The sequence below is a fragment of the Neovison vison genome, chromosome 5 (genome assembly GCF_020171115.1).
Source record: "Neovison vison isolate M4711 chromosome 5, ASM_NN_V1, whole genome shotgun sequence".
Lineage (NCBI taxonomy): Eukaryota > Metazoa > Chordata > Mammalia > Carnivora > Mustelidae > Neogale > Neogale vison.
In genome coordinates, this window is record NC_058095.1 from 7,838,785 (window position 1) to 7,866,254 (window position 27,470).

The 27,470-nt window shown below is 49.8% G+C and overlaps 1 protein-coding gene across 4 annotated transcripts in view; it reads left to right on the forward strand.

Moving 5' to 3' along the window:
• SLC39A11 (solute carrier family 39 member 11) overlaps positions 1-27,470 on the forward strand; it is a 321,461-nt gene that overhangs the window by 169,483 nt on the left and 124,508 nt on the right. For all 4 annotated transcript variants that reach the window (XM_044247527.1, XM_044247529.1, XM_044247531.1 and 1 more), the window contains one exon: positions 17,244-17,414. In XM_044247527.1, the coding sequence (XP_044103462.1) occupies positions 17,244-17,414 (171 nt within the window). The remainder of the gene's footprint in view (positions 1-17,243; positions 17,415-27,470) is intronic.

A 27,470-nucleotide genomic window follows, 5' to 3' on the forward strand; every position in this document is an offset into this window, starting at 1 on the left:
TCTCTGATTCACCGTCCCCAAGAGAGGATTGGGAGAAACTGGCAGGCTGCCTCAAATCAAAGAAATTGATGATAATCTGCGTGTGGGCACACGTGCATATCCCCCACGCCCGCTCTCTCGCACACACACATGCACACACAGCATGCACATGCCAAAAAAGGTGAATAAAAGGAAAACTTCTGGGACTTACACCTGCTGTAGCTTTCCTCTCCTTTAATTCTGGTGAGGGAAACGGGGCTTCCGTGGCGCAGTCACTGTTACTCCTCTGGCGAATTGGGAGGCAGTGGTATGGTAGGGGTCTGGTTCCTGGGCTGCCAGATGTGTTTGCCATGTGTTCCTCTGGCCGTGCCACCAGATTTTCCTCTTTGTAGTCCTCCCCGCCACCTGCGAGCCAAACCTTGGGTTTGGTTTACCCAAGTTTACCCAAGTACAATGTGACTAGTGTTCTTTTTTTGTGGAGAGCCCCCATGAGTCTGGGAGAGTGTTTTTTCTATATTAGTTTGATCCCCGTTCTTGTAGAGCTGTTTGGTTTTATTTTTTTTATGATTTTATTTATTATTTATTTGAGAGAAAGTGAGTGAGAGCAAGAGAGAGCTAGTGAGAGAGAGAGAGAGAGAGAGAGCGAGCATGAGCATGGGGAGGGAGAGGGAGAAACAGGTTCTCCGCTGAGCAGGGAGCCTGATGCGGGGACTTGATCCTAGGACCCTGAGCTCACAACCTGAGCTAAGACAGACCCTTAACCCACGGAGCCACCCAGATGCCCCTAGAGCTGTCTTTTTCTTAATGGTAGGTGGCTTTGCTGAAGTTTACCTTTGCATTCTATCTGAAATGTTTCTGGAACAGATTAATAGCATGAGAATACTGCTGGGGGAAGTAGTGAGCTAATTAAGAAAACAAACTTTCAGAGGCAAACATTTAGCCGCATGTACATGATGTGTAAATTATTCGCACCTCCATGATGTACTAATCACTCTTTACTTCTCAGCCCAGGCCGATTGGAAATCAGCCCACCCAACCTATGAATGTCCTTGATGGGGCTTCTCTTTTCTGGGTTTGTAGGCTGCACCAACCACAGAGACCTTTCTCTTTGTGTAAGAATACAGGTGCTCCTACCCACTGCAGGTTCTGTGGCCGAATATACTTTGTCACCAGAGCATCCTGTCCCCCAGAAAAGAGACTGTCTGTGCTGATCCTTGGGGGGTGCTATGCCATTGGCTCCCACCCTTCATCTGCTGGAACATCTTCTTGGTCCATAAGCTCGTCCACTGAGACACAACCCATCCACGGTCCCACCTCCGGATTAACTTTTGCTGCCCTTCACGTGGCTTTCCATGAACCTGATCAGCGTCTGGAAGGCTTCAGTCTTGGCAAGGGGGGCTTTCTCAAGGCCAAGGAGAGGAAGGCATGGAGGACAGCGTGCTTACTGGTACACACTGTCCTCCTAAGCTTCTCCAGGCTCTTCCCTTCCCGAACCTGCTCATCTCTGGCTAGGCTTTTGCACTGGGTTGAAATGTGGGAGGCCAAAGACCAGGACTGGCTGGGCTGAGAAGACCGGCTGCTTTCGGGGGCTGAGTGGTTAACGTAGTCAGAACTCATGGCCAGAAGACCATGTGGGCAACTGGGGATTTGCACGGGCAGCGAGCCCTGGGTGAGAAGGTGGACCTCCATCTGAGCTGGCAGGCCAAGTTCGAGCCCTCTTGGCCTTCAAGTATCTGTTCTCTTGGGCAGCACGGGGCGAAGTTTACAGAGCTAAGTCACTTGCAGTTGGCCCGTGGCTTTGGAATCGCAGGGTTCTGGCAGAGACTGGCGATAAGCAAGGCTAGGAAGATACAAGGAGCCTGAAGAATGGAGAGTGTCCAGAGCACTGTGGGGAGGGTGGTCTCAGAAGGGGACCTGGCAGCAGCAGGGGCTGATGAAGTAGGCCTTCCCAAGCCTGATGCTGGGGAAAGACAAGGATGTTAGGTGATCCAGTGGTTCTCATGCTGGTCCCCAGGGACCCCAGGGGCTGCATCTGCCCCCACCCGGGGGCCTTCAGAGATGCCCACTGGCATCCTCCTCCCTGAGAGGTGTGGACCTGCTGGGTCTACAGCCAAAGCTGGGAAACTGGGTTTTTAAAAAATTTTCAGATGATTGCCACTTGAGACCTGTGTTCAGAAGTATCATTCCGGTCCTTTCAGGAGACTTTCCCGGCAGCAGGGCTCCTGGAGCAGGTGCGACCTCCCTAAAGCCCTTCCCTGTCCTCGCTTGGGAGTGAGCACAGGGAATCCCCAGGCCACAGCGGGCATGGTGGTCAGAGGGTCCTGCGGCAGCTGCGTGGTAGAAGGAGCTTTCGTGCCCCAGATGCTTTGGAGAGTTAGTAGGCTGAGGGGCCTTGGGCATCTTGGGGAAGTGGAGGCTCTGCCGGAGGAGACAGCGGGTACCTGAGGGACGGGTGGAACCAGCCGCAAACACACAGTCAGGAGCTCAGGGTCTGTCCCACTACTTGCCGGCGGGGTCGTCCTCTGGGTCACTCACCAGCTGAAGGCTTCCTGTTTTAGTCAGACCTTTTTTTTTTGGCTTCTGGTGACAGGAATCAGCTCAACCAGCTGGAGCCAGATCAACTTGGGGAGAGATCCTGAAAGCTCTCAGAGTCGGGGTGGGGGGGCGCAGCAGCAACAGGCCTCGGGCTCTGAGCAGCGAGGCCGCACCGTCGAGGTGGCCTCTCCAGTGGGTGTGTTTCCTGTGTGTTTGCTCGCGTTACTTGGCTTCAGCCCATGGGCCAGTGTCCATGGCACAATGTCCATAGCCCAAGGCTATGTTGCAGTGGGCGGTTGCAGTGGGCGGGCTTGAGTCACACGGATCAACTGCTGAGCTGACCACCGTGTCCCACAGACTAGATCAGGCCTACGGTCAGCGGCTGGGTTTGGAGAGGCCTCATGCTGAGCCCAGCCCGGTCTTTGCCGGCTGAACTCTGTATCCACTTTCAGATGCAAGGGAGGCAGAGGGCAATAAAAATTCTACCCTCACTGCCAGCAAAGATTGGGTTAGAGGCAGCAGCTTTGATATGCATCAGAGTGGGGTTTGTGATGGTGGCCTACAGAATTAGGCCGATTTGCCCACCAGCTTGCAGACCTACTAGGGGACCCTGTGCTCCGTGTTGCATGGAAGCCTAGACCAGAAGTGGGGCACTGTGGCACTCAGGGCAAGGGGGTGAGGCCGGTGGATGTATTCATCTCTCAGGAAACTCACTGTGTCTCCACAGGAAGGCGTGAAGGGTGGGACAAAAGGCCAGGAGTATTTAGGGGAAAGTCCCTCCTTAGGGAAACAGGAGTGGGAAAGAAGCATTCTATACCCCACCCAACAAGGGGTAGAAGGCAGAGCCCGGAATAATGGCTCCGGAATAGTGGCTAGTGGAAAGGGAGAATGTTGGGGTAGATCACCGAGCTAACCTATTCTGTACCTGTAACATGGGATTTGAAAGAACCTATCTCATAGGGTTGCTTCTAGAGTTAAAAATAAGTTCTCCATGTGGCTACACATGTAAGTTCTTGCAAGTTGCAGAATAGGCACTTAGTGACAGTTGAACTTGAATTAGGGAAGGAGAGGAGGTCATGAGGCAAAGTCCTGGGGTCATCTGGGGTGGCCCTGTGTCATGGTGGGGTCGGTGATTACATAAGCCTTTGAGGGTTAGATTATCCTTTTTTTTAGGTGGTTCTCTACCATTCCTGGAACTGCTCTTCCCTCCTCTTTGTTTTCTTCTCCCCTGGTAGGGATGAGGTCTTCTGTTAGTGGGCACCTCTAATAATAAGCCAGAAAACGTTCACAGTGAGATTTGTCTAGTTCCGCCCATTGCACAGTTTCCTAGAAATGCAGGTTTGCTGATCTCGGGCTTGTCCCTTGGTTTACCAAGCCCTGGCCAGTTTGGATGGGCCCCACAAAGCTCGGAGTATTGCGGGGGAGAGGATAGACAGCCCTCAGTGATGTCAAGCAAACCATGGCCTGGGCACCACGAGGGTGTCTTCTCCCTAGGACACAGCATTCTGTCATGGTGGCCACTCTCTGGACCCTTCTTCTGTTAGTCAAACTGACCAATGACATCCGTGGTGATTCACATGGAGTTGGATTATCTACACCGGCTGCTGGGTGGACCCAGGTAATTAACTTCCTCGAGGAACAGAAAGGCTTTGGAATAATTCTCATGAGGGTCACCAAGGACCAAGAGATACGAATCTTAAAGAAATCTTTAAAATCCTGCTTTGAATAGTCTATATCAGGGGCCGGCAGAGGATGGCCTGCAGGCCCGATGAGGGCTGCTACCAGTTTTTGTAAAAAGAGTTTTCTTGGAACACAGACACACAAGCTCATTTCCGTGTTGTCTCTGGCCCCCTTTGGTGCTACAACGACAGACTTGAGGAGTTTACCAGAAAGACGGTACGACCCACAAAGTCCAAAATATTTATTATCTGGACGTTTACCAAAAAGAAGTATGGCTATAAAATAGGCATTTGGATCAATTAATGTTGGTCTGTCAGTGGGTAGGATGCTGCGGAACGAGGGTCTTAACCTTAAATAAAAGCATAAACTCTCTGAAAATACGTGCAAAATGTCTATGTAGATGTATGTGGACACTTTCCTGGGAAAGAGCGCTGTTGGCTTTCGTTTTCCATTCCACAAATACTTAAGTACCTCTCTGTGCCAGGCACTGTTCTTGGCACTGGAGGTACAACTATGAGCAGATGTACTCAGGCCCTCCCAGTGCTCACAGACCCAAGAGGTCGTGGACCTGCACACAGACAGCAAACAAGTGATGCCCTGGAAAATGGCTAAATATCATGGAAATCAGGCTGCAGAAGAACCTTCCCTACCAGCCTCCTCCCCACCCCCACCCCCCCAGCCTCCTCTCTACCCCCTACCCTCACCCCCATTCTCACCTCCTCCCCACCCCCTACCCTCACACCCCACCCTACCTCATCCCCCCCCCAGCCTCCTCCCCACCCACTACCCTCACCTCTACCCCACCATACACATATTCTCTCTAATACAGCGTTCACATTGAGCCCGAAGGAAGGGCTTAGAAGCCACCCTGAAAATAATATTTATATCACAGAAGTCTCAGAACAACAATTATTGGCCCTAATAAGTTCAACCAACATTTAGCCAATTGTAAAGTGCCCGTTTGGAATTCCTTCCCAGCTTGCTTTTATTACTCTTAACGCCAAAGCCCACTGGAGCCATGGGAGGTAACTGGTTGCGCCAGACTCTGAAATGATTTGGATAGTCCACACATCTCTTCTAACGAGAAACAAATCTTGAGTCTATATTCTTAGGTTCAATATAACCTAAATTATAGGTTTGGCTGCTAAAACTTCTGCATCATTCCCGTCTTGACCTCTGGCAGGTCATGGACATTTGGTTGAGCGCCATTGACATGGGAGACTACGGTATGATCTGGACTGTGTTCACCCTTGACTGCTACGTGAAGTCACATTTCAGGACCATATGGTCCACCTAACGTGTGTGTGTGTGCGCGTCTCTACAGATACAGTAGAAGTAGAAACAAGATTATCAAGAGTTTTTTGAAGGTGGTCCCCTCTGCATAGTGAAGGTTTCTCTCTCTCTCTCTTTTTTTAGTTTTCTTCTGCCCTTATCCATATATTCTGTATTTCCTGTAATGTATGGGGAGTTCTTGTATTGTCAGAAAATATTTTAATACATTCAGAGGGAAAATAATGCTTTTCAATTTAGGGCACAGAGAGATATCAGTTCCTCTGGGCAATGAATTTGCTCCCTGTGTGGTGGACGTTCTTAGTTTATGAGCAGTTGGAACGTGCTGTCCCCGAAGTTCATCGTGGGGAATTTCTTGAGCTGGAACAGAGCTCAGTGAACACCGGTGATGGAAATAGCTTCTCTCTCCTACTCACCCTGGATGACTGATCAAGTAGGCCAGCTGTGGCAGAGAAGAGGATCTGGAAGGGGCCCTGAAGTCTGCTCATTTGCAGTTGGAAGAAGCTGAGACTTGTAGAGGTTGAAACCTGTGTAGGGTTGTATTATATATAAAATTGGAGAAAGAGCTGACTTGAGAATGCTATGTTATGGTTTAATTCATCTAATTGTGGCTTTCTAAAGAAAGCAGGGAACCTGGTGCAAACTTAATAAAGGCCAGCGTATCAGAGACATGGATGTCCAGGAACAGGCGTAGAGCTCCCCATATGGTAGTCTTCCCTACTCCTTCCTTCCTTCCCTCTCTCCCTCCTTCTCCCCGTCTAGCAGCTTCGCTTCTGAGCTCCTTGACTATGTTGGGGACTCTCCCTTCCCCGATCTCGGGCATCCTGGTGGAAGACAGAGCCTGGCTGTCAGGATAGAAGTTGGACTTCCAGCCTCCCTTGGAGCTAGCGCTGACCGTGGCTTGGCCAGTTGGATGCACCTGCTAGCAAAGTCACTGCAGCAGGAGCGGCCCGCATTCAGTGTCAGGGGCATTTGGCGTCCAGCACTGAGGACAGAGATGCTGCCACGCGGGTGTATGGTGGCATTTTGGACATGGTCTCCCTTGGCTCTGTCGGGGTTCCAGGGTGGGTTCTGCGGTGTTCCACGAGCCCCCCAGCACCCTCCCAGGGATTGACTTGGCTTCTGTCGTCCTTCACTGTGCCTGATAGACTGTCCCTGCTGAACGTGGACATGGACTTTGGTTCTCCCCAGCACCCAGGTGAAGTCTCAGTTCTCTGTCCTTCTTGTAACAAAGACAAAGAATAAACCCTAAAACTTCAGACTGGTGCTTATCTTTTCCTTTCTTTGTTGTCTCCAGTGATTACCCTGTGTTCCAGGCTCACCCGTTGTATCCTGAAAAGCCAGAAAATCCCCCCAAACTGAGAAATGTTTATGCAGTTTGAGTCGCACCTGAACCTTCCCAGCACTTCATTTTACTTTAAGTTACGTGGCCTGGGACAAAAGGAAGATTTCGTTTCCTCTAGTCATTTGCAGACGGTGGCGCTGTGTGTGAGCGCCGGCCGCGCGTGCCCTCTCTGGCTGTAGCAGCTGACAGTGCTCGCTGCTGGTGTCGGGTTTGATTCCTGGTGACTGGCTCCGAGGACAAGAGATCTACTGGGAGGTAGAGATAGAGAGAGGGTTTATGTAGACAGAAACCCTGCAGAGACCCACGGAAGATGAGAGGATACCTTGGTTTTGGAGAATTGATTTTTCTCTCGGTTCTGCTGGTAATTGTCTTTCCTTATGATAGTCCATATCCTCTTTAAAAAAAAAAAAAAAGGATTTTCATTTGATAAGGAAGTGATGGTTTCTATCAAGACAATGCAATGACTTTTCACATTCTAGTCTTAAATTCCTTTGCCTTCCCCACTGTGTGTTTGGCAACATCCTGTCTTCTTAGGTGCCCAGAGAGAACGAAGGATCAGGCATATCCCTGTGTATGACCTTGAGATCTCTAACTGGGTGGTAATATTTGGACTGATATGAATTTAGAGACTGAGGAAGAATGTGAATTAAGTAGTACTTTTGTGGTCTCAAACATTAATTTTCAAAATTCAGTCTATATCAGAATTACCGTGGGGGTGAGGGGAGGGGAGGGCACACAGCAGGGGCAGGTTCCTGGGCCCCTCTCCCCCAGGTTCTAATGCAGCAGCTCTAGCATGGGCTCCAGAAGCTGGGTTTTGTAAGTTCTCACTGTGACCCAGCAATGGATGGTGTATACTCCACACTCAGAGATACAGTTAATCTATTCTCAGAACCAGAAGGGATGGCAGAACAGTATTACCTCAAAGGGGAAAGTAAGCCAAGAGACTATAAAGTTAATGTTCGCTGTTGGACGGGAGCCTTGACGTGGGTGCTGTTCTGCTGGACGCCCCCTCCCTGACCTGATCGTCGTCAACCACGTAAGTCAAGTGCACGGTTCCCATCTTTCTGGAGTCGGCTGAGAGTCCTTGGCAAAGCTCTTCTAAGCACTGGTGTTCTGCAGGATGCCCTTTCTCTCTCTCTGATGGGCTGGGACTTTTTGCAGCAAATGTCTTTTGCTGGTGCACTCCCACAAAAGCTTTGATGACCCCCTTTGCCATAGGGCATTTGTGCTGAACACACAAGTGCAGGGTGAACTAAGCGTGGGCGAGACAGCTCTGGAGCCCACCTGGGCTTTACTCTTAGACCCCAGTCCATTCATCAGGAAGGAGTTCCTGTTGATTCACGGGTCCTCCGTGCCTTCCCAGCAGAAGCGCTGACCGGGTGGGTGGCCGTTTCAGTCTTACTGGGTGTTTCGGCTCCCTTGCCCAAGAGTAGAAATTATTACCTTAGGGGCACCTGGGTGGCTCAGAGGGTTAAAACCTCTGCCTTCAGCTCAGGTCATGATCTCAGGGTACTGGGATTGAGCCCCGCATCAGGCTTTCTGCTCAGCGGGGAGCCTGCTTCCCCCTCTCTCTCTGCCTGCCTCTCTGCCTACTTGTGATCTGTCAAATAAGTAAATAAAATCTTAAAAAAAAAAAAAAGAAATTATTACCTTAGACATCTGGAACAGGCAGTGTTTTAGGAGGTAGTCTGCTTAACAGATGAGAAATCTTTCGCTAAGAGTGAACCCATCTCTTTTCTTCTGATGTATATTTCATTTTTACCAGTTATGCAGATCTGTTTGGGTCTGCGTTGTCACTAAGCAGTTGCTGGCCCAGTTGCAAGCATGGGCAAGTAAGGCGTGGATTGCTTTCAGTGCCTGGGAACTATGGACAGATAGGACAAGGCAGTCAAGCCAGCCTCCTCACCCAGGCAGCATCTGACCCTCTGATAACCATGTGGCTGGTGATCTTTAGAATGATGAATGGAGATATCTATTCTAGTTACAGAGATTGTAAATAGGTTTTGCATCCTATTTCTGAAACTCCAGATGCTTCTCTGCTCAAAGATTAATAGCTAAGCCTAATAAATGCTTCTGTTATTTTCTCGTGAAGTTCCCTTCATCTCCAGTGGCATCTTCTCCTGCTCCGGCTTACACACGAGCCACGCAGTACCTCCATGCAGTACGGAGTGTGTGGCTGCGTTCAGAGTCGTGCAGGGACTCAGCGCAGCGTCTCCCCACCCTAGAACTCAGACCCTGAATGGGGCACAAGTAGGACTGTCTGATAAAATACTGAGAATGCTGGAGGATTCTCTCCCTCCCTCTCCCTCTCCCTCTACTCCTCCGGCCGCTCATGCTTGCATGTGCGCTCTCTCTCTCAAATAAATAAATAAGTCTTAAAAAAATAAATAAAATGGAGGCTAGAGCCCCAAGTTGGCCAGGTGGAGACATCTGTGTGAGATGTATCCGGCGTGTGAGAATTCCTGCCGCTCTCATTGGCCATCGGCGGGCAAGAGTGGATCACTGGAAAATTACCCATGGCGGTGAGGAGTTAGCTAATGGTGTATCATTAGAGAACGCTCGTTTAGACAGAGGACCTTGCACAAAGGAGGAAAGAAATATTCCTGAAACTTTGAAAAATGTTCAACCTCACCTGTAGCCAAAGAAACACAAACTAAGGGAAATTTCATTTCCTTCATAAAGGAGTACATTTATTTTTAAAGGTAAAAGACCCATGCTGACCGAGAAATGCCAGGACGAGAACTTGCAGACTCTGCTTCACAGGAGTAGAAATGGCATGGCCTTTCTGGAGACTAATTAGCCAAATGTATCACAGCCCTCTGATCAGCACTTCAACTTCTGGGAATTTTGTTCAAATTTCTCATTGTTTATATAGGTAAAAGGTTTTGCAGTGATATTTATAGAAATAAGATTAGAAGCAGCCTAAATGTCCAATGGTATGAGAATGTAAATAATAATGTGTATTGCTTGAAATGCCTGTTAGAGTTTCCAGTCACAGAGGGGAAATGCTTATGTTATGTTTAGCCAGAACAGAAAGCAGTCTACGGCTGTATAATAGGATATCTCCATTAAGTGAAAACCGTACAAAAATGGCATTGAAGGAAATATACCAAACTCAGATATATAGGTATTTTTAGGTGATGTGATTATGTGCGATTTAAATTTGCTTCTGTATATTTTCAGGGTTTCCAAGGTTGCTTTGATACGCACTTACATCTTTGTAGTCAGAGTGGGGTTACCGGCGGGAGTTACTGCATTCGGGGGTTACTGCAGTGGTTGAGGTGGTTTAATGGCTGGCCAGCCCTGCCTTGACTACTGAAGCCCATCAAACTTATTAAATGGGCAACACTTAAATGAATGGCGTGCTGTTGGCTTTCTGCCAGGACTTCACATTGGCAGCATAGATGCTGGCATTTCCAAGGGCTTTTGGAGGACCTATGGGTGAATAGCCTGGTAGGGCTCAGGGAGGCTAAGGAACTTCTCCCCGGGGGGAAGGCACCACGAGCATCCTCTCGGCTGCCCAGTTTGCATGGAGAGGGAGACTGTACCCTATCGCTAGCCTCTAGCACTCAGACCCTCCCGCTTCCTGACAGCTGAGTCCCACGGCAAGTGCCCAGTGGGTTCTAAAGACGGCATTTGAGGAAAAAATGTCCAAGAGTCAAAATGACCCGCTCAAACATCCTTTTTCTCCCTTAAACCACCAAGGCCTGCCCCTCCCCGAGAACATCAAAAGCCAAGAATTAAATTTTCTTACCATTTTCAACAAACACCTCTCTTTCTGGGAACTTGAAGCCTAAATCATTTTGAACAGAGGGAGAAAGGGAGCTATGGATCCATGAAGGGAATTTTCACGTTTTACCTTCAAAGGCGTGGGCCTGCGTTTGCATTTGTAAAAGGCACCCGTGATACAGCTCCTCCATGATTCAATTTTAGCAAACCGGTTCTTGGCCAGCAGAGAGTTACAAGCAAGCACGTGGAAGACGGAAGGGTTGTTGCACAGAAATTATCCGTGAGCAATAGGAACTTTTCCTCACATGCTGGGATGTGTTTCCTGGGATAGGTCAGCCCGATGCTCCCATGGTCCATATGAATCATGAAGCCATAAAACATTTAGTGCCTGAGGTCAAAAAGGTCCATCCCCTGGGTGGGTGCCCATTCTGGGCGGGCGGGAGCAGAAAGAGTATGCCCCTCTGCGGCAGGACGGGGCACTGCATCTTTTAGTATCTGGAAAAGAGTGCCCATTCCAACTCGAATAGAAAGGAATGGTTTTGCAGATGATGGGCTCAGAACTAAGCAAAATTCTCTCAAGGCATTAAAAACTAAAGCCACAAAGGCTGAGGAATATAGGAGATATTTCTGTAGTTTTATGTGAAACAAGCAGAATATGAAACTATACGTTAGTATGTGTCATCAGTAGGAATCGCTAAACTTCATTGTGATTTTCATGTGCGAGGCACTGTGTGCAAGCACTTTACCTGTATTTTCGTTCTCTTAACTACCTTACTAGGAAGATGTGATTATTAAATACAGATGTGATTAGTACAATGGCAGTGATACACAGAGACAGCATTTCCTTGAAGCCTTATGGCTAATACTTGACAGAACCATCAGCCTATGGTTGACAGAGCTACAATCCCATGTTGGCAGAGCCATGATCCTATGGTTGACAGAGCCACATCCTGTGGCTGATAGAGCTGCGTCCTATGTTTGACAGAGCTGCATCCTGTGGTTGACAGAGCCATGATCCCATGATTGACTGAGCCACGATCTCATGGTTGGCAGAGCCATGATCCTGTGATTGACAGAGCCACATCCTATAGTTGACAGAGCCATAATCCCATGTTGGCAGAGCCATGATCCCATGGTGACAGAGTCACATCCTGTGGTTGACAGAGCCACCATCCCATGGTTGGCAGACCCATGACCCCATGGTTAACAGAGCCACAATCCCATCTTGGGAGAGCCAGGATCCCATGGTTGGCAGCCACGATCCTGTAATTGGAAGAGCCACATCCTGTGGTTCACAGAGTCACATCCCGTAGTTGACAGAGCCACATCTCATGGCAGGCAGTGTGTCATGCTACAGGTCTTCTCCTCACCATTTGCACTGACTGCAAATCTGTAAAATGTGAATGTGCATGAACTGGACAAAGGGTGGGAACAAGGGATGGCCATTGTGGTAGGGATATTAGGGACTTTTTCTTTAAAGGAGTTATGTTTACAGCTTTACAAAAGGGAAACAGTATGCAAGTGGGTAGGTTTAGAGATAGTCATAGTCTTTAGTCTTGGATGTCTTTGAGCTGAAGGGTCATCTGCCAAGACTGGGAGAGCCACTGGGCTCTTAAATTTCCATGGGACTGTCAAGAAGGGGCTCCATGGGCCTTGATTTCTCTACGTGCCAAGGCTGATGCTAACTTATTTTGAGTCATTATTTCATGTTCAGATTCAGCACTAATTACATAACGGAAGTCATGCTAATCCCATAAATGATTATAGAAACAGAACCAAATACTTAGCAGGCTTTGTCACACTCATGATGATAATTGGATTTCTTTCCCCAAATCATCCTGATTCTCTGGGAAACAAGAAAGAAGAGAAAATAGATGTAAATAGATCCTCCTCTCTTCCTGCTCCAGATCAGTCTTTTGATCCTGCTTGTGCATATCTAGTACATAGTGAGTACGGATCGCTGACGACTCTTCATTTTATGTTTTATAAATGGGGTTTAGAAAGAAGGTGTTTCTCCAGAGGTTTGAAGTTTTCTGTTCTTATCCGATGAGGAGTTGCCTATTTGTGCTAATTCAACTAGATCATTTCTATTGATGTCTTGGGGATATTTTTAAAGCTCTCATGGCTGGTGATCTGTTAATTAATGTTGCGGCATTCACTGGGGACTGAGGTTCCATCATTGGGCCCTATTAGATTTGGCCGGTTACATCATTAGGACAATATCCTGTGTCCCTGGGGGGATTGAGCTCATGGGGTATGAAAATAGAGGTTAACATAACTTTCATCTTTTTTTTTTTTTTTGAAGATTTTATTTATTTGACAGACAGAGATCACTAGTAGGCAGAGAGTCAGGCAGAGAGAGAGAGAGGAGGAAGCAGGCTCCCTGCGGAACAGAGAGCCCGATATGGGGTTTGATCCCAGGACCCTGGGATCATGACCTGAGCCGAAGGCAGAGGCTTTAACCCACTGAGCCACCCAGGTGCCCCATTACTTTCATCTTGCATGGTGTTCTCAGTCTGAGGTCCTTGAATCCATAAGGATTCAAAAATTTTTTCAAAAAAAAATTTTTTTTTTGGAGAGAGGATCATAGCTTCCACCATACTTTCCAGAGTGGGTGCTGATGCCCAGTGGTTCAGAGCCACTGATCTAGAGGCTTCAGCACTTTCTGCTTCACTGGGAAGGAAGTCAGACCCGAGGAGGATGGGGTGTTCCCAGGCAGCCGGGTTCAAGATGGCCCACCAGACAGCTTTGCCCTGTGATACGATGTGCTGGGATGAGAATCACACGCGTGATTATGTGAACATGTCACCTAAGTTCACTCTGTGATTCAGCAGGAGGAATGAGCCTTGGACAGATCTCTCTCTGTTCCCCTGTGGTCCTCAAATGCAGCAATGCTGTGCCTCGCCAGAAAAGATGAAATTGGGGGACAACAAGCCAAGCCCCAGCAGTGGGTCCCTTCTTTGTGTGGATTCTTAGATGCTGGAGCCTAAATTTAAAAAAAAAACCTAAAAAAACTCTTTTGATAATGGACAGCTTTGTAGTCTTTTCTTCTACCTTCCTGAAAGAATCGTAACCCTGTGTTCCATGCCTGGTGTTTTCTACTTACAGCTGTTTTACACTTGGAAATAGTAGTGCTGAGGGGTTAAGAAGGTTTTGCATCCTTTTCAGGTTTGTCTGTGAGTGGGAATGACTATAGACTGGAGATTTCCACAGAGCCTTTCCCACCTCTGGGATCATGGGATCCAAGCTCACCCGACCCTCTGTGCACCCTGAACATTTCCACACCAACTATCTGGGATTTCAAGCCCCCCAGTCTTGCGGCAGGGACTGCTCTCACTGTCCTTGTTGGGGAATAAGGGGGCAGATCAACACTCCATCCCCACCCCAAATCAACAATGGGACCCTGGTTGGAAGGTTGCCTCTGAGGGCAAAGACCTGACTTGACTCCAATATGAGTCCACCTGGGCAGGTTGTGCGGCCGGGGACCAGTTCACTCCAGCTCTCAGCTCTTCAGGCTCTTTATTTTTTAGAAGGAATGAGCTCTGCTTAATCCTTGGAAGAATTAAGGAAAAGTTCTCAGTCCCACTGATCAGTTGATGTCACTGACGCCATCTTGTATTTCTGAGCTGACACTGGCTGTTCCATTTCTGAATGACCTTCCTCTTCGCCGATCCTCCTTCAGAAGTGCCCAGGCCTTTCCCCTCCCAGCAGATCTCACAGGTTCCCGTCACTGTGGCCCACCTGGGGCTTGGCAGTTGCCTCCGTGAGGCGGTCATCTTTAGCCTCTGATGCTGGGGTTCTGCTTCTTGGCATGCGGTGATTGAACTCATCTTGCCGGGAGAGGCAAGAAGACGCCTTGCTCAGGAGGTGTCCATACTCTCTGTAGTGATTTATTTGGACTAATTTTCCTCATTGCAGACTCATTAGAGGCTGTTACTGAATCGGGGCTTATTGACCTTGAACAAGTACGTGAGGTGTTCACACCCCCCAACCATGTCCCACTGGGGAAGGCGCCAACAGCAGCTTTCACACGCTGGGACCCCAAGGCAGAGCATGCAGTTTTACCTCCGTTAACAACTCTTTCTGCTTCTCGATTGTTCCTACTGAGCAGGAGTGCGCTGCTGGAATTCTCGAACGGTGCCCCCATCCCTGTTGCTCTCTGTGTATTACCTGCGGGAGAGTCAGAGTCCGATCCTTTTGTGACCCTGACAAAGAGAAGCTCCTGCTTCAGAGACTGTCAGAAAGTAGGCATTTCTGCCCTTGAATTGAAAGGAATTCTCCATGTCTTCCGTGTCTATTCTCTTTTAAATTCTAAAATCCCAAAGGGAAGAGTCACGTTACCCCGGCCCCCCACCCCATCAACTCCCCCTGGAAGCCTGGGGCTTGTGTGTGTACTCAGAGGAAGCCCCGTGAATTGGTGGTGGTTTCGGACTGGTCCGGGAGGAAGGCACGTGGCCTCCACCACCATATGGCGTAGGTCCTGGACAGCCCTTGGGCCTGCTTTGCTTGTATCTTTAGTGTTCATGGGCTTGAGGTCGCACAGGTTTACTCTGTTTTCTGCCCAGCCTCTCTGGCCCGAGTCGTCAAGTATTGTCAACTTAAAAGTTGACACCCTGTGGGTGTCAAGAAACAGGTGTGCGCACGTGCACAGAGGATTTGTGGTATGTGAGGTACCAGGTGACACTCCCATGCTTGTGTACACACACACACACACACACACACACACACGAACACATGCATGGCGTGGAGACCCCGCCGTGAGAGTTTAGCTCCAAAAGAAAATGGGTCGGGACGTGGGGATGCCAGGGTCTGCCTGCCTTTGGCACTCGCTTCCTCCTCCAGCGGACCTGCTGGATATGCGGGAACAAACTGGTCTTCAAAAGAAGTGTTTTGGTTTTGTTTTTATTTTTGTTCTTTTCCTGTTTTGGAAGCAGAAAGCAATGTTTACTTAGGCAGGCTCCTCTGAAAAGGGCATCAAAGCCCCGATCCAGTTTATGTAGCGCGATCCGGTCTTTAAGTGAAGTGCTTGAGAAGGAAAGGTAAACCACCCTACCTTGCTTTATAGCAAAGCAGTAGGGAGAGGCCCGCCAGAGTCCCACGGTCAAGGCCAAAGGAGTCCTTACAGTTGCCCTTTCTTCTTAATTGACTTTGGGAAACGTTTTTGCGACCTTCAGCTTAGAGATGAGAATTATTTTGCTTGTGGAAAATTTATCAAGAAAGGAAGTAGAAGCACCATGGAGAGTCCCTCCTACCGTTCAAGTTGATGACCATGGACTTCTGTGACCAGTGGCCCCCCACAGAGCTGAGTGTCCATCAAGCTTCTGCTGTTTCCTGCAGTCATAGGAGCCACACTGTTTATTGTCCCAGCCAGGACACTTTGAGCATGAAAGGGGACCCTCCTAGGCTCCCTGGGATGGCGATCCCAGACTGGGGGCTCGTGATGGGGGTCGCGCAGACACGGTCAGGTGTCCCATCCGTTATGACTCTCAGGTTCTCGTGTTCACTCAGGATAGACTCTCCTTTCTGTTCCTGCCACCACGTGTCTGCCGTTTGCTCCAGACTCCGCCCCTCCGGACGCCGCTCCCGCAGACGTACCCACACGGTGCGCCGCCGCGGCCTGAGTGCTCAGCCTCGGACTCGGGCCATTTGCCTCCGTTAGGAATGAGCGAATAGGACCCAGGACGCCATAGGTAGTTGGCGCAATGTGGCTCTATGAAACGACACCCTTCAAATATACCCCCCAAAGGGAAGGTTTGGAAGGAAGGTTAGCTCGTGAATCCAGTGGCTGGGTACTGTAGTACCGACGAGGGTCAGAATGTCCTGTGACACCCAGGCTGCCAGTTGCCTGTCTGTGTGTCCATCTGGCTGGCCGGCCGACTGCATCATTTCCCGTCTCAGCATGCCTCTCTGCTTCTCCTTCCTTCTGTCATCTGTCAAGCTGCGTCCTTGTTCCCTTCCTGCGTGGGACATCAGGCTGCCCGTACATGACCTTTTGGATTGAGAATCCGCACTTGAATCTCCGGGCCTGTCCCCACTCCAGTCCCCCAGTCCCCGGGGAGGGAATCTGATTGGCCGGGCCTGGCATGTGGATGGGTTCCCATGAGGTGGCGTGGCTAGGAGAGCAGTCACCTACGGGGCGGAAGAGAGGGAACACGTGACAGCCACCACAGTCCACACCTGCACAGTAGCCGTTAAACTCTTGCCTGGTGCCTCTCATTTAATCCTTGCATGACCCCGTGGGGTAGGTACCATTATTGTCTCGCTTTGTGACTCTGGAAACTAGGGCACAGAGAGGGTAAACAGCTAGTTTAGTGCCACACAGCTGATAAGTGGACAAGTCAGCAGGGAGCCTGGCTCTAGGAACTGAGCTCCTAATCACCACTCAGTATTGTTTCTCCGTAATAAGCATTGCCAGGACACCCTCCAGTTTCATCTTTTTTATCCTCTCCTGTCCCTGTACACTGGGCACCGAGTGTCTACTCAGTGAGCGTTTGCTGAGTGAGTGGGTGAGCTAGCAAAGGAAGGGGGAGGGAAGACAGAAACAGAAGAACACTGGGTCCATTAGGAAGTTAGGGCGTAGACCCCTCCCCAGGGTGGAAAGCGTCCCTCCTGCTGCTGCTTGCCCGAGCACCAGGGTGCACATTTTCAAAGTGCTCTCTCTCCCCGCCCCTCTCTCTTTGCTCAGACAAGAGCGAGAATGGCGAGGCCTATCAGAGGAAGAAGGCGGTGGCCACCGGCCTTCCTGAGGGCCCTGCCGCCCCCGCGCCTCCTCGAGGGAACCCGGTGCAGCCCAGCAGCGGCAGCTGGAGGAGGATCGCGCTGCTCATCTTGGCCATCACCATCCACAACATTCCAGGTGAGGTCCTGCCCCTGCGCGCTCCAGCCGCCTGCCCAAAGGCAAAGTCACTCCGTCGCTCAGTCACTCCGTCTTGGCTGGAAGAAGAGCGCGGACCTTCGTGACATGGGTCCTTTTTTGGAGGGACATGGGGACAGAATGCAAATCTTCCTCGACTTTATTTGCAACTTGTGTTATTGCTGTGGGGTGCAGCTTGTAGGAGCACGGGATGTCTCTGGTTCTAACGCCCTTTTAAAATCCTGCGTTCCGTACAGGTTGGCACTGATGGTTGCCTTACCCGCCTTCTCCCTGTGGGACACCTGTCCGAAAATGCCCTCGCCAGTCCTATGTGTTCTAGCATGCTGCGGTTAATTTGTTTTGTGTCCTGGATTTAGTTTGATTGAACAAAATTTATTGGGGTTCTATTTCAAATATATTCTGTTTCGCTTAGAGTAATGAGAAAACATAGATACCCCTAAAAAAGAACAAAGATACTCTTTAAAAAAATGAGGGACCCTGAGGAACTTGCTGGGTCATATCTTGGAATTCCAGCTCTGCCACTTACTCACTAGTGTTTCTGGACAAGTGACTTGAGCCCTCTGAGCCTTGGTTTTCTCGTCTGCGAAATGGGCATAAAGCTACTACTGAGAGAACCGGGATATCGTTTACAAAATGAATCACATCTCTTTCCATACTTAAATGAGATTCTGTAGCACGTGTGTGTGTGTACACACACACACACACACACACACACACACACACACATATTCTGGCACCTTACTTGGACTCCATGAGCATTTGGAAAAAGGTAGCAGTGATGAGCATTAAGAATAGCGGCGCCTGGGTGGCTCAGTGGGTTAAGCCGCTGCCTTCGGCTCAGGTCATGATCTCAGGATCCTGGGATCGAGCCCCGCATCGGGCTCTCTGCTCAGTGGGGAGCCTGCTTCCTCCTCTCTCTCTGCCTGCCTCTCTGCCTACTTGTGATCTCTCTCTCTCTCTCTCTGTCAAATAAATTAATAAATAAAATCTTTAAAAAAAAAAAAAAAGAATACTCCTGTCCTCTCTTCCAGCTGTGACTTCCTCAGCCTTGAGTTCTTCAATGTTCCATCATTGGTTGTGCCTGAGCTCAAGTAACCTTGCTGAGGATGTGTCCCCGGGCGATATGTTCATTATCTGAGCCCTTTGCACAGTTCCTAATGCCAGGAACTTGTTACCTTGTTACAGGGCATTGACCAGAGGCCCCTTTTTCTCTTTGAAGCTCTTGTAGATGTTGCTGTATGACCCTCTGGCTTCCATATTGTGGGGTCTAAGGCCACGGCCAAACTGAACTTATTCCTTGCTGGGTAACTTGATAGCTTTCTGCTTACACAACAAGGACTTGTTTTTTGTTTCAGGGGTTTTTTGGGCCATTGTTAAAGAATGAAAATTTCGATAACTTATAAATTCTGATATAGCTAAACCTATCTAGAACACTATGTTTCCAGTCACTTTTTCAAAAAGATTTTGTCCATTTAGTTATTTTAGAGTGAGAGAGTGTACATGAGCAGGGGGAGGGGCAGAGGGAGAGGGTCAAGCAGATGTGGGGCTTGATCCCAGGACCCCAAGATCATGACCTGAGCCGGCCACCCAACCAAATGAGCCACCCAGGCCCTCCCTTTCCAGCCAGTAAAGCTCAGATCATTCCCTGGCTGAAAAGCACCATCATTATTTGTATCCTGGTCTTAGGAATTTTTATCATATGGTTTGCCCCCCAGTTTTTCTTCAGCATGTTTTTCTCATTTCCCTCTTGGCTCTCTCCCTCTGGGTCACGGGCAGACTCTGGTTTTTCTAGAGCCAGCTATTAAGTATTTCTTGAGGTAGAGTCTTATGTGGGACCCCAGTGCACAAAGCTGACCAAAGCAGATCTTTCCTGGTGGAAAGGCCTGGCCACATTCACCCGCGAGCTCACTGGAAGACCTAGGGCTTGGCAGAGAACAGCTCGAAAAACCTCCACAGTCATCTTCAGCCTGTTAAATGCTAATCGGTAGAGAAGAGAAGGTGCTTATCTTGTCTGTTCAGTCATAACAGTAGCGATCTTCCTGCCACTCAAGGCTCCTTCTCTAACCAGTTGGAAATGAATAAAGATCTGTCCATTGGGTTTATAGTCACATAAGATAACTGTACTGGTTTGAGGTGTCCCGTGCTGATTCTCTGTCTCCCTGAAGAATATAAAAGTGTCCTAAAATCTAGATCTTGTAGAACTGGGTTTTGAGAAGCTGGGATGAAGCCCTTCCTGTCTTCTACCAGCCTCTTCCCTTCTGTGTTCCCACGTGCTCAGCGGGGACCGTTTTGGGACTCATTTTGACAGAAGGTCAGGGAGAGTCAGTGTTCGCATCTTCGAATGTTTATTGACTTCTGTGAGAGCTTGGATTAAGGTGAGAAAGAAGACCATGCTAGCAGCAAGGCGTATGGGGCGACACCAACATTTGATGATCACAGTCAGCACGGATTCAGAGGTTACGTTTCCCCTGACAGTACACCTTCTTCTGGATCCTGGGCGTTCCCAAGTTCGTGTTCAGCCTATGTCCCTATTATGGTGAATGTGAAAGTGTCTTTTGAGATGAGGCTTGTGAGGCTCGTAGGAAACTCAACTGAGTCAGTTTCATCAGGAGCCCAGCGTAACAGTCCGTGACCTGGGGAGTGGCTGGTTTGTGTGGATTGAGAAGTTTGAGGGTAAATTTCTTCCCCAGTCTTGCCTTTTATTAATTGCATTTTAATAATGAATTCTAGGCACTTGAGTTATATCAGTCATAAAACAGACCAAGATACCTAGCCTCTGTAATGTTAGGGCGGGGGATAGACAATGGAAATAGTAGGGATCAGTGGATTATATGTTACATTCAAAGGCGGTTGGTGCTGTAAACAATGGACACGTCCAGCAGGGCTGATGAGATGCTAAGCTGTTACGGAAAAGAGTTGCAGTTGACCACAAATAGAATCGTCAGGGTGGGTCTCACTGAGACCTTGCATTCGAGTGAGACATACAGCTCTCTGGGGCACAGTGAGTGTTCCAGGCAGAGGGAGCAGTCAGTGCAAGGGCCCTGAGGCAGAAGCACATCTGGACCTCCGAGGAATAGCCAGGAGTCTGGCATGGAGTGGGAGTAGGGTGAGTGGGAGGGAGAGGCACAAAGGGAGGATAGAGAGGTCAGCCCTACCCCAGGTGGAGCTCAGAGGCATTGTAAGGATTTTCCTTTTTACTCCGGGAGATGGGCCACTCCGGGGTCTTGAGCAGAGAGGCATATGATCTGAACGGTGCTTTCCAAGCTTCTCTCCGGGCACTGAACTCAGACTGGACCCAGGAGGGGCGAGGGCAGCCACGGGGAGACTGGGCAGAGGCCATGGTGGGGGTGCGAGCTGCAGACAGGGGGGCTTAGTCTGGGGCGGTTGTGCTGGCAGGCCTGACAGGGACCCCAGTCCCGGTGTCCGCTGAGGGTGGAGCCGTGGGGTGTGCCGATGCAGCAGGCTGGGGGTGTGGACATGGATGGGAGCCAGGAGGGACCCCGAGTTTTCAGGACTGACCGGCTGCCAGCCTGGAGATGCCACCAGCTGGGACGGGGAAGACCCTGCGGGGGCAGGTTTTAGAAGGGCATATCAAGAACTTGATTTTGGACGGTGAAGTCTGATTGTCGCCAGACATTCAGGTGGAGATGCCAGTCAGGTGGCGGCACGGATGAACCGGGAGATGGGAGCAGAGTCTGGGCCACAGAGAGAAGTCTGGAGCGGATGGGAATCGTTGGCGTGTGGATGTCGTGGCAAGCCTGGCGCTGGTGACATCCCCAGGGTCTAACTGCAAGCAGATGCGTCTCCCCACCCCCCTGGGGCCCATCCGCGGGGCCTCGGGCTGCTAACCTCTGTCCAGAGCAGTTGGTCCGCCCACGGTTACAGGCAGTGGCTTCCTGCCCTTTGACGGGAACCATATCAAGAGCTTGTCTGTCGCCGGCTTATCTTTGAAAAGGTCTCTTTTTTAACACTATCCTTATACTTTATTAAAGATTTAACTAGAGCTTTGACATTCCCTGAGACTCTGGGTTTGAAGATAGACTTTTCACAATGACTAAAAGGATAATTGATTTTTTTTTTTGAAGTTTTTTTGTCTTTGCTGGTTCAGTTTTATATGTCCTGGGGATGGCATTTTGTTCATTTTCTTTTTTAATTTGGAAGTAAAAAGGAGAGCTTGTTAGCGAGTATCCTGTCCTCCAGAGGTTTCTGGAGTGCAAGGATACAGGGGTAGACACACACACACATGCACCTGCGGCAGTGGGTTAACCTTTAATACACGTGTGCAAGGACGGATGTGTTCTTGGACTTCTGTGACTCACTGTCATCCTTAAGAACCTGGGAAGAGCTGGGGACCCCCTCACACACAGCCCACAGGCAGATCTGGGTAGGCACAGGCCTCATACAGTCCTGAAACGGGAAAATCCTCACTTTCGAGAAACAAAGGCACAGTCTTGTAAGCCGCTTAAATGTGTTCGGAAGAAACTGTCCTGATTAAGGAAGAGACGCAAGCCCCTCCGGCTCAAGTGGCTGAGGCAGAGTCCCCGCGGGGGATGGGCTGCTTATCCGCATTGTCCCTTCTCTGGCTTGGCCTGTGTGCATCGGTAGCGGGTCGGGGCCCTTGCATCCTTTGGAAAATGATACCCCGAGGAAAGGACGTGTTTTCTGCAAAAGCAATCCTGTCGCCTTTGGAGCATTGTCACTTAAAGTGATTTCCATGCAACATCTTGCAGGCTCGAGGGCTCCGAGCCTTCCAGAGGTTCCGGGGCCTGCGGCAGACACGCCGCCTCTCAGCGTCTGAGTGGAATTAAAAACCAACTAGCAGTCGAGTTCCCGCTAATCTCCTTTCATGAGTGGCTTATGTTCTCGACAGTGCACTACAGCTTTGCTTTCTGTGCCAGAAAGTTCAATTTTGAGCTTAAGGGGATCTTCCGGAGGTTCTCTCTCCTTCAAACACTAGTCCATTTGGTGATTCAGGGTGTGTGTGGGCACACGCGCGTGCATACACGCACGTGTTAAATTATCACTGGGATTCCTTTCAGCCCCGGCATTGGATGAGTCTGTGAACAGTAATACAGATCGTGCAGTATTCCTTCCGTGTATTCTACGGTGTTAATCGTCCCTTCCTTTGCGACGCCGCGCTGTGTCCTGTGTCCGCGTCTGTCGTGATCTTACCGCTCTGAATGGCAGTCCTTTAAGCATGTTTCCCCTCCCCCAGTGCCGTCTGCCTTTTCTGAGCTCACACATTACATGTTGGAGCTCAGGATCTATTTGCGCCTGTGGAATGGTGGGTGCACTTGCTACCTGGCCTCCATCCTAGGAGGATAAGGTATCGTTCAAGACCAGGGTCGGCGGGGGGCGCCCAGTTCCCCTTCTCCCTTGACTGATCAGGCAGGCTAAGGGCTGGCTTTCAATTCCTGTGGGTCTCCGGGACATGGCCAGCTTTCTTTTGCATTTGAAATTCTTTATTAATCCATAGAAGAGGCCAGCAGAGTCCTGTGCTTTTTTATTTTCCTCTCATTAGAATCAAGAGTCAAGTTCACTTTGCTGGTTGCTGTTGTGACCTAGAGGGAGCTAAGGTCACTGCCTCCGTCTCCAGAACAGCATGACAGTTGATTTTAATGATTTGGCTCGTCTTCATCTACGGTTCCTATCTCATGGCTTTAATGAAACATTTGAAATTTCAATCAGAAGGGCTCCCCTCCCCCCACCAAGGGACAACATCCCACCATTTGCACACTAAAATATGAACGCTGGTGGGTTATTCCTGGGACTGTGGCTGATTTTTATTTTCTAAACGTTTTTGTAAGATTTATCAACTTACCTATTGTGAATGACTCATAGGATAAAAATGGTTTTGGGAAGGAGAACCTCCATCACCTGACCATCTCAACATCCCTAACTCCCCAAACACACAAAAAAGGGTGTTATATATTTAAAAAAAAAAAAAAAAAAAGTAACAGTTTCCCTTGATGCCTGAGATGATCTTACTGGGGTCCTTTAAATGACAGGTTGGGAACAAAACGGAGGATTGTATTAGCTCCCGGTGGTGCTCTAACAAACGGTCACAAACGCAGGGGCTTAAAACAGCCCAAACCTATTCTTTTACTGTTCTGGGGGCCAGAAGTTTGCCATCGGTTTTACTGGGCTAAAGTCACAATGCTGTGCGGGCCCAGCTCCCCCTCATGATGGGGAGAGTCTGTTCTTGCCCCGTCCAGCTTCTGGAGGCTGCTGGCCCCCGGCCTTGTGGCCACATCTGATTCCAGTCTTTGCCTCCGTGGGCACATTGCTCTCTCTTCTGTGTCTGATCTGTTTCCCTCCTTTAAAAAAAAAAAAAAAGATTTATTTACTTATTTATTTGAGAGGGAGAGTGAGTGCATGAACAGAGGTGGGGAGAAGGGCAGAGAGAGAGGGAGAAGGAGAAAAGCAGATTCTCCAGGACAGTCCTGTCTGCCAAGTCCCCTTTGTCACAAAAGGCAGCGTTCGCACGTCCCCGAGCTGGCTGGTGGCACGAGTCTGGGCATCCGCTTTGCCCCCACCTGGTGTCCTTGTGCTGCAGGGGCAGCTTCGGAGGGTCAGGGCTTCGAACTTGCAGGGAGGAGGCCGGGAGCTGGAGAGGACAGCGTTCTGACTCTTCATTTTCCTGGGACCAAGACCGGATAGAAAAGTCTGTCTTTAGACAGGGACCTTTCCAATGACATCACTCAAGCAACAGCCTCTCGCTCACATTGTTCTGCTTCCAGAAACTGGAGGAGTGCTTCATGCAGCCAGAGACCCAGGCTTGGGTAACGCGAGTGAGCAGAGCACCTCTCGAGGCCACCGTCCTTGGCAGTAGCAGAAGCCGCCGCTGATGCTGGAGGCTGCCCCTCGCCGGGGCCTTCTTAAGGGCCCCGCGTATACGAGTTGGCTATTTATACCCGTTTTACATCTTAGAAACTGAGACCCAGGGAGGCTGACGTGGAGGCTGTAGGCTGCGTGAGCAGGCACAGACAGAGCCTGACTCATGCTCCGTCCCCCCGGCTTCCAGCCCACCGGCTCGCTCGCTAGGCTGAGCTGTGCGTGCTTCCTCCCTCCAGAGCCAGTGACAGAGGCGGTCAGGAAATGCTTCTCTCTTCTTTGAAGCTTTCCACATTAAATGTGAAACGTCTGCTGCACCGGCTCGGTGCGTTGGTGTGATTATCACTCCAGATGCCCCGACTCAGTTCAGCAAGGAGGTTTCGGCGGGGACAACGGGAACCGCCTCTTTGGGGGAACCGCCTCTGTGGGTGCCCTGCCGAGGTGTGTGCGAACCCCCTCGGGGCCCCGGGCACCTCTTTTAACACCACCACCTCCGCCCAGGGAGGGCCATCCAAGACCAAGGCAGGTGGTCAGCCCTGATGTCAGGGAGGGGGACATGGGGGAGGGGACAAGCCTAGGATTTAGAATCAGAAAGGCCAAGGGAGTGGATCCTGGAGCCACCTAGTGCTTTCCCAGCTGGGTGACCTTAGGTAGGACTCTGGGAGCTTCAGTGTTCCTGGCTTTAAACTGGAGATAATCTCCGTCCTGGGGTTCAGTGTTAAGGGAAACGACAGTGCTGGCCACCAGCGGGGCCGCTCACCGTTTTCTTCCCCCTCCCCCCCTCCCCCCACTTTGCCTGCGCTTTGCTCTGGTCCTGAAAGATGGTTCGGCGCTGGCCTTGGGGGTCTCCGTCTCCAGCCACTTTAATTTTTATCTCCAGCAGGTTGCGTTTGAAGAGGCTTCTCATTTACCCCAGGAGTTGGGAAACACTGTAATATTCTCCTCTAATTATCTGTGTCTCGGTGGGAAGCCTGACATTATAATTAGCTCAGGCTCCTGTCTGGGATGACATTTTGCTCAGCATATTGTGTCCCTGGGTGTGCGCTCTAGCAGAAGCTGGTAGCGCGCTCCCCAGTTACGCTGTTGGGTTGGAGCTTGAGAACTGGCACAGACGCCCGGAGGGCGAAATCCCAACGCTGGGATTCCTACAGGATCTGCCGCCCCAGTAAAGCCACCGGGCAACTTTCAGATTGGCTGCCAGCTCCCGCCATCGGCTGCAGACCCCTGCCCATGCCGAACCGGCTGGCCTTTGGATCACGTGAGCTGTGTTCTCAAGCTGCGTGAGGACTAGCGTTGAAATCAAGACTCATTTCCACATCTATTAGAGTATGTCATCCTCCTACCTATTATGTAAATGAAAGGAAAAAATTAAGGCAAGAGAATCTGAACGTATTTTTGTATTAAGACTCAAAGTTTCCGGTAACTTCTAGTTGCCTTTCTTCTCTAGCCCAGCAGATGCCCGCTAGAATGTGGGGTTGCTGTCCTTTTGGGCCTGCACTGTCCAGTATAGCAGCTAGGTAGCCACTGGGACAGACACGCAGAGGCCCTGGAGTCAGAAAGGCGTAGATCCCAGAGTCAGCAAATGCTGTACTATTTATTGATGAGATTTGAACAAAATGCAGAGTTTAGATCCTCAGTCAGACCTCGCCGCGTGTCACGTGCTCAGTTGCCAGCCATACGCAGCTAGTGGCTACCATATTGGATAGCACAGATATAGAACAGTTCCATCGCGTCAGAAAGTTCTAGCGGATGGCACTGTTCTCGATCCTTGGCCAAAAAAAAAAAAAAAAAAAAAAACGAGTGCAACTTCACGAATTACTCAGATCCTACCGCTCAGCCCAAGCTTGCCTGGGGCTGAGTTCTGTCTAGGAGACATGTTCTGTTTCCCCAGGCACCTGTTCTTAGCCATGGGGGTGTGTCAAACATGGATTAGGAATAAAGTGCCTTAAATTTCAAAATTCGAAAATAATTCATTTTTTAAAAAGATTTTATTTATATATTTGACAGAAAGAGAGATCACAAGTAGGCAGAGAGGCAGGCAGAGGGTGGAGGGGAAGCAGGCTCCCTGCTGAGCAGAAAGCCTGATGGCGGGGGCTCGATCCCAGGACCCTGAGATCATGACCTGAGCTGAAGGCAGAGGCTTAACCCACTGAGCCACCCACGTGCCTCCCAAATAATTCATTTTTTAACAAAGGGGTAGTACAGAGTCACCACTGTGGTGCCCTCATCTTGTTTCCATTGGCTCTGACCTGGCTTCTTGTCTCTCGAAGTGGGGACAGCACGGGGTGGGGGAAGGGCAGCAGGCTCATGACCGCATCTGAGGTCAGGAGAATGGAAAGAGCTGCTCCAAGAGCCATCGTCTCCCCTGGGTGACACACACCCGTCCCCCAAGCAAGGCAGCATACTGGGTTCGTGCCAGTGTAGGCCCCTCACATCGGGTTTTGCCTCAAATCGGGTTTCAGAGGAAGGACATTAACTGTCACGTGAAAATTCCCCCAGCATTTATTGTCACTTTTTCCCTTTCTCTCTCTCTCTCTCTCTTTTTTTTTTTTTCCCCCCTGGGGAAAATGTCCAATTCATCCCCCAGTGCTCCCAAATAAGATACTGATTGTAGAATGCACTCGCTGAGAAAACTTTGCCCTCCTCACGGAGACCGCATTCAGAAGTTATGCTGTGTATAACCTTTCCTTTTTTCCCTTGGCTGTAAGAAGCCGCCGCGATGTGAAAGGAGGACGTTCTCATGGTCTCAGCCTCTGACTTCTTCTCTCCTCTTACAGCCCATTGGACTGTATTTTCATCCTTTTCCAAAGGAGGGACGTGATCCATTCATCGGCACACGCGATTTGATTCCTTTGTCCGCGGGGTTCTTTTGTGTCCTGGGCACAGATTTGATTTCTAATCCCGATACCCAGCCTGAAAAATGCTTTCCTCTGGTTGTAACGGGGACTGGGGGCCAGGCGAGAGCGATGGAATCGTCTGTTTATAATGTTCAACCAAACAACCGACCGATATTCTCCACGCGGGAAGCCGCCAGGGCCTCCGCACCAATGGAGCCACCACCGTGCAAAGCCGCAGAGGTCTCCTCGGCTTTCCAGCAGCCGCGTTTCCAAAAAAAATTAAAAAAAAAACAAGTGAACCTAATTTTTAGAAATCTCCCTTCTTTAACAGAAAATAGTCAAAATAATATATTTCGGCAGAGAATCA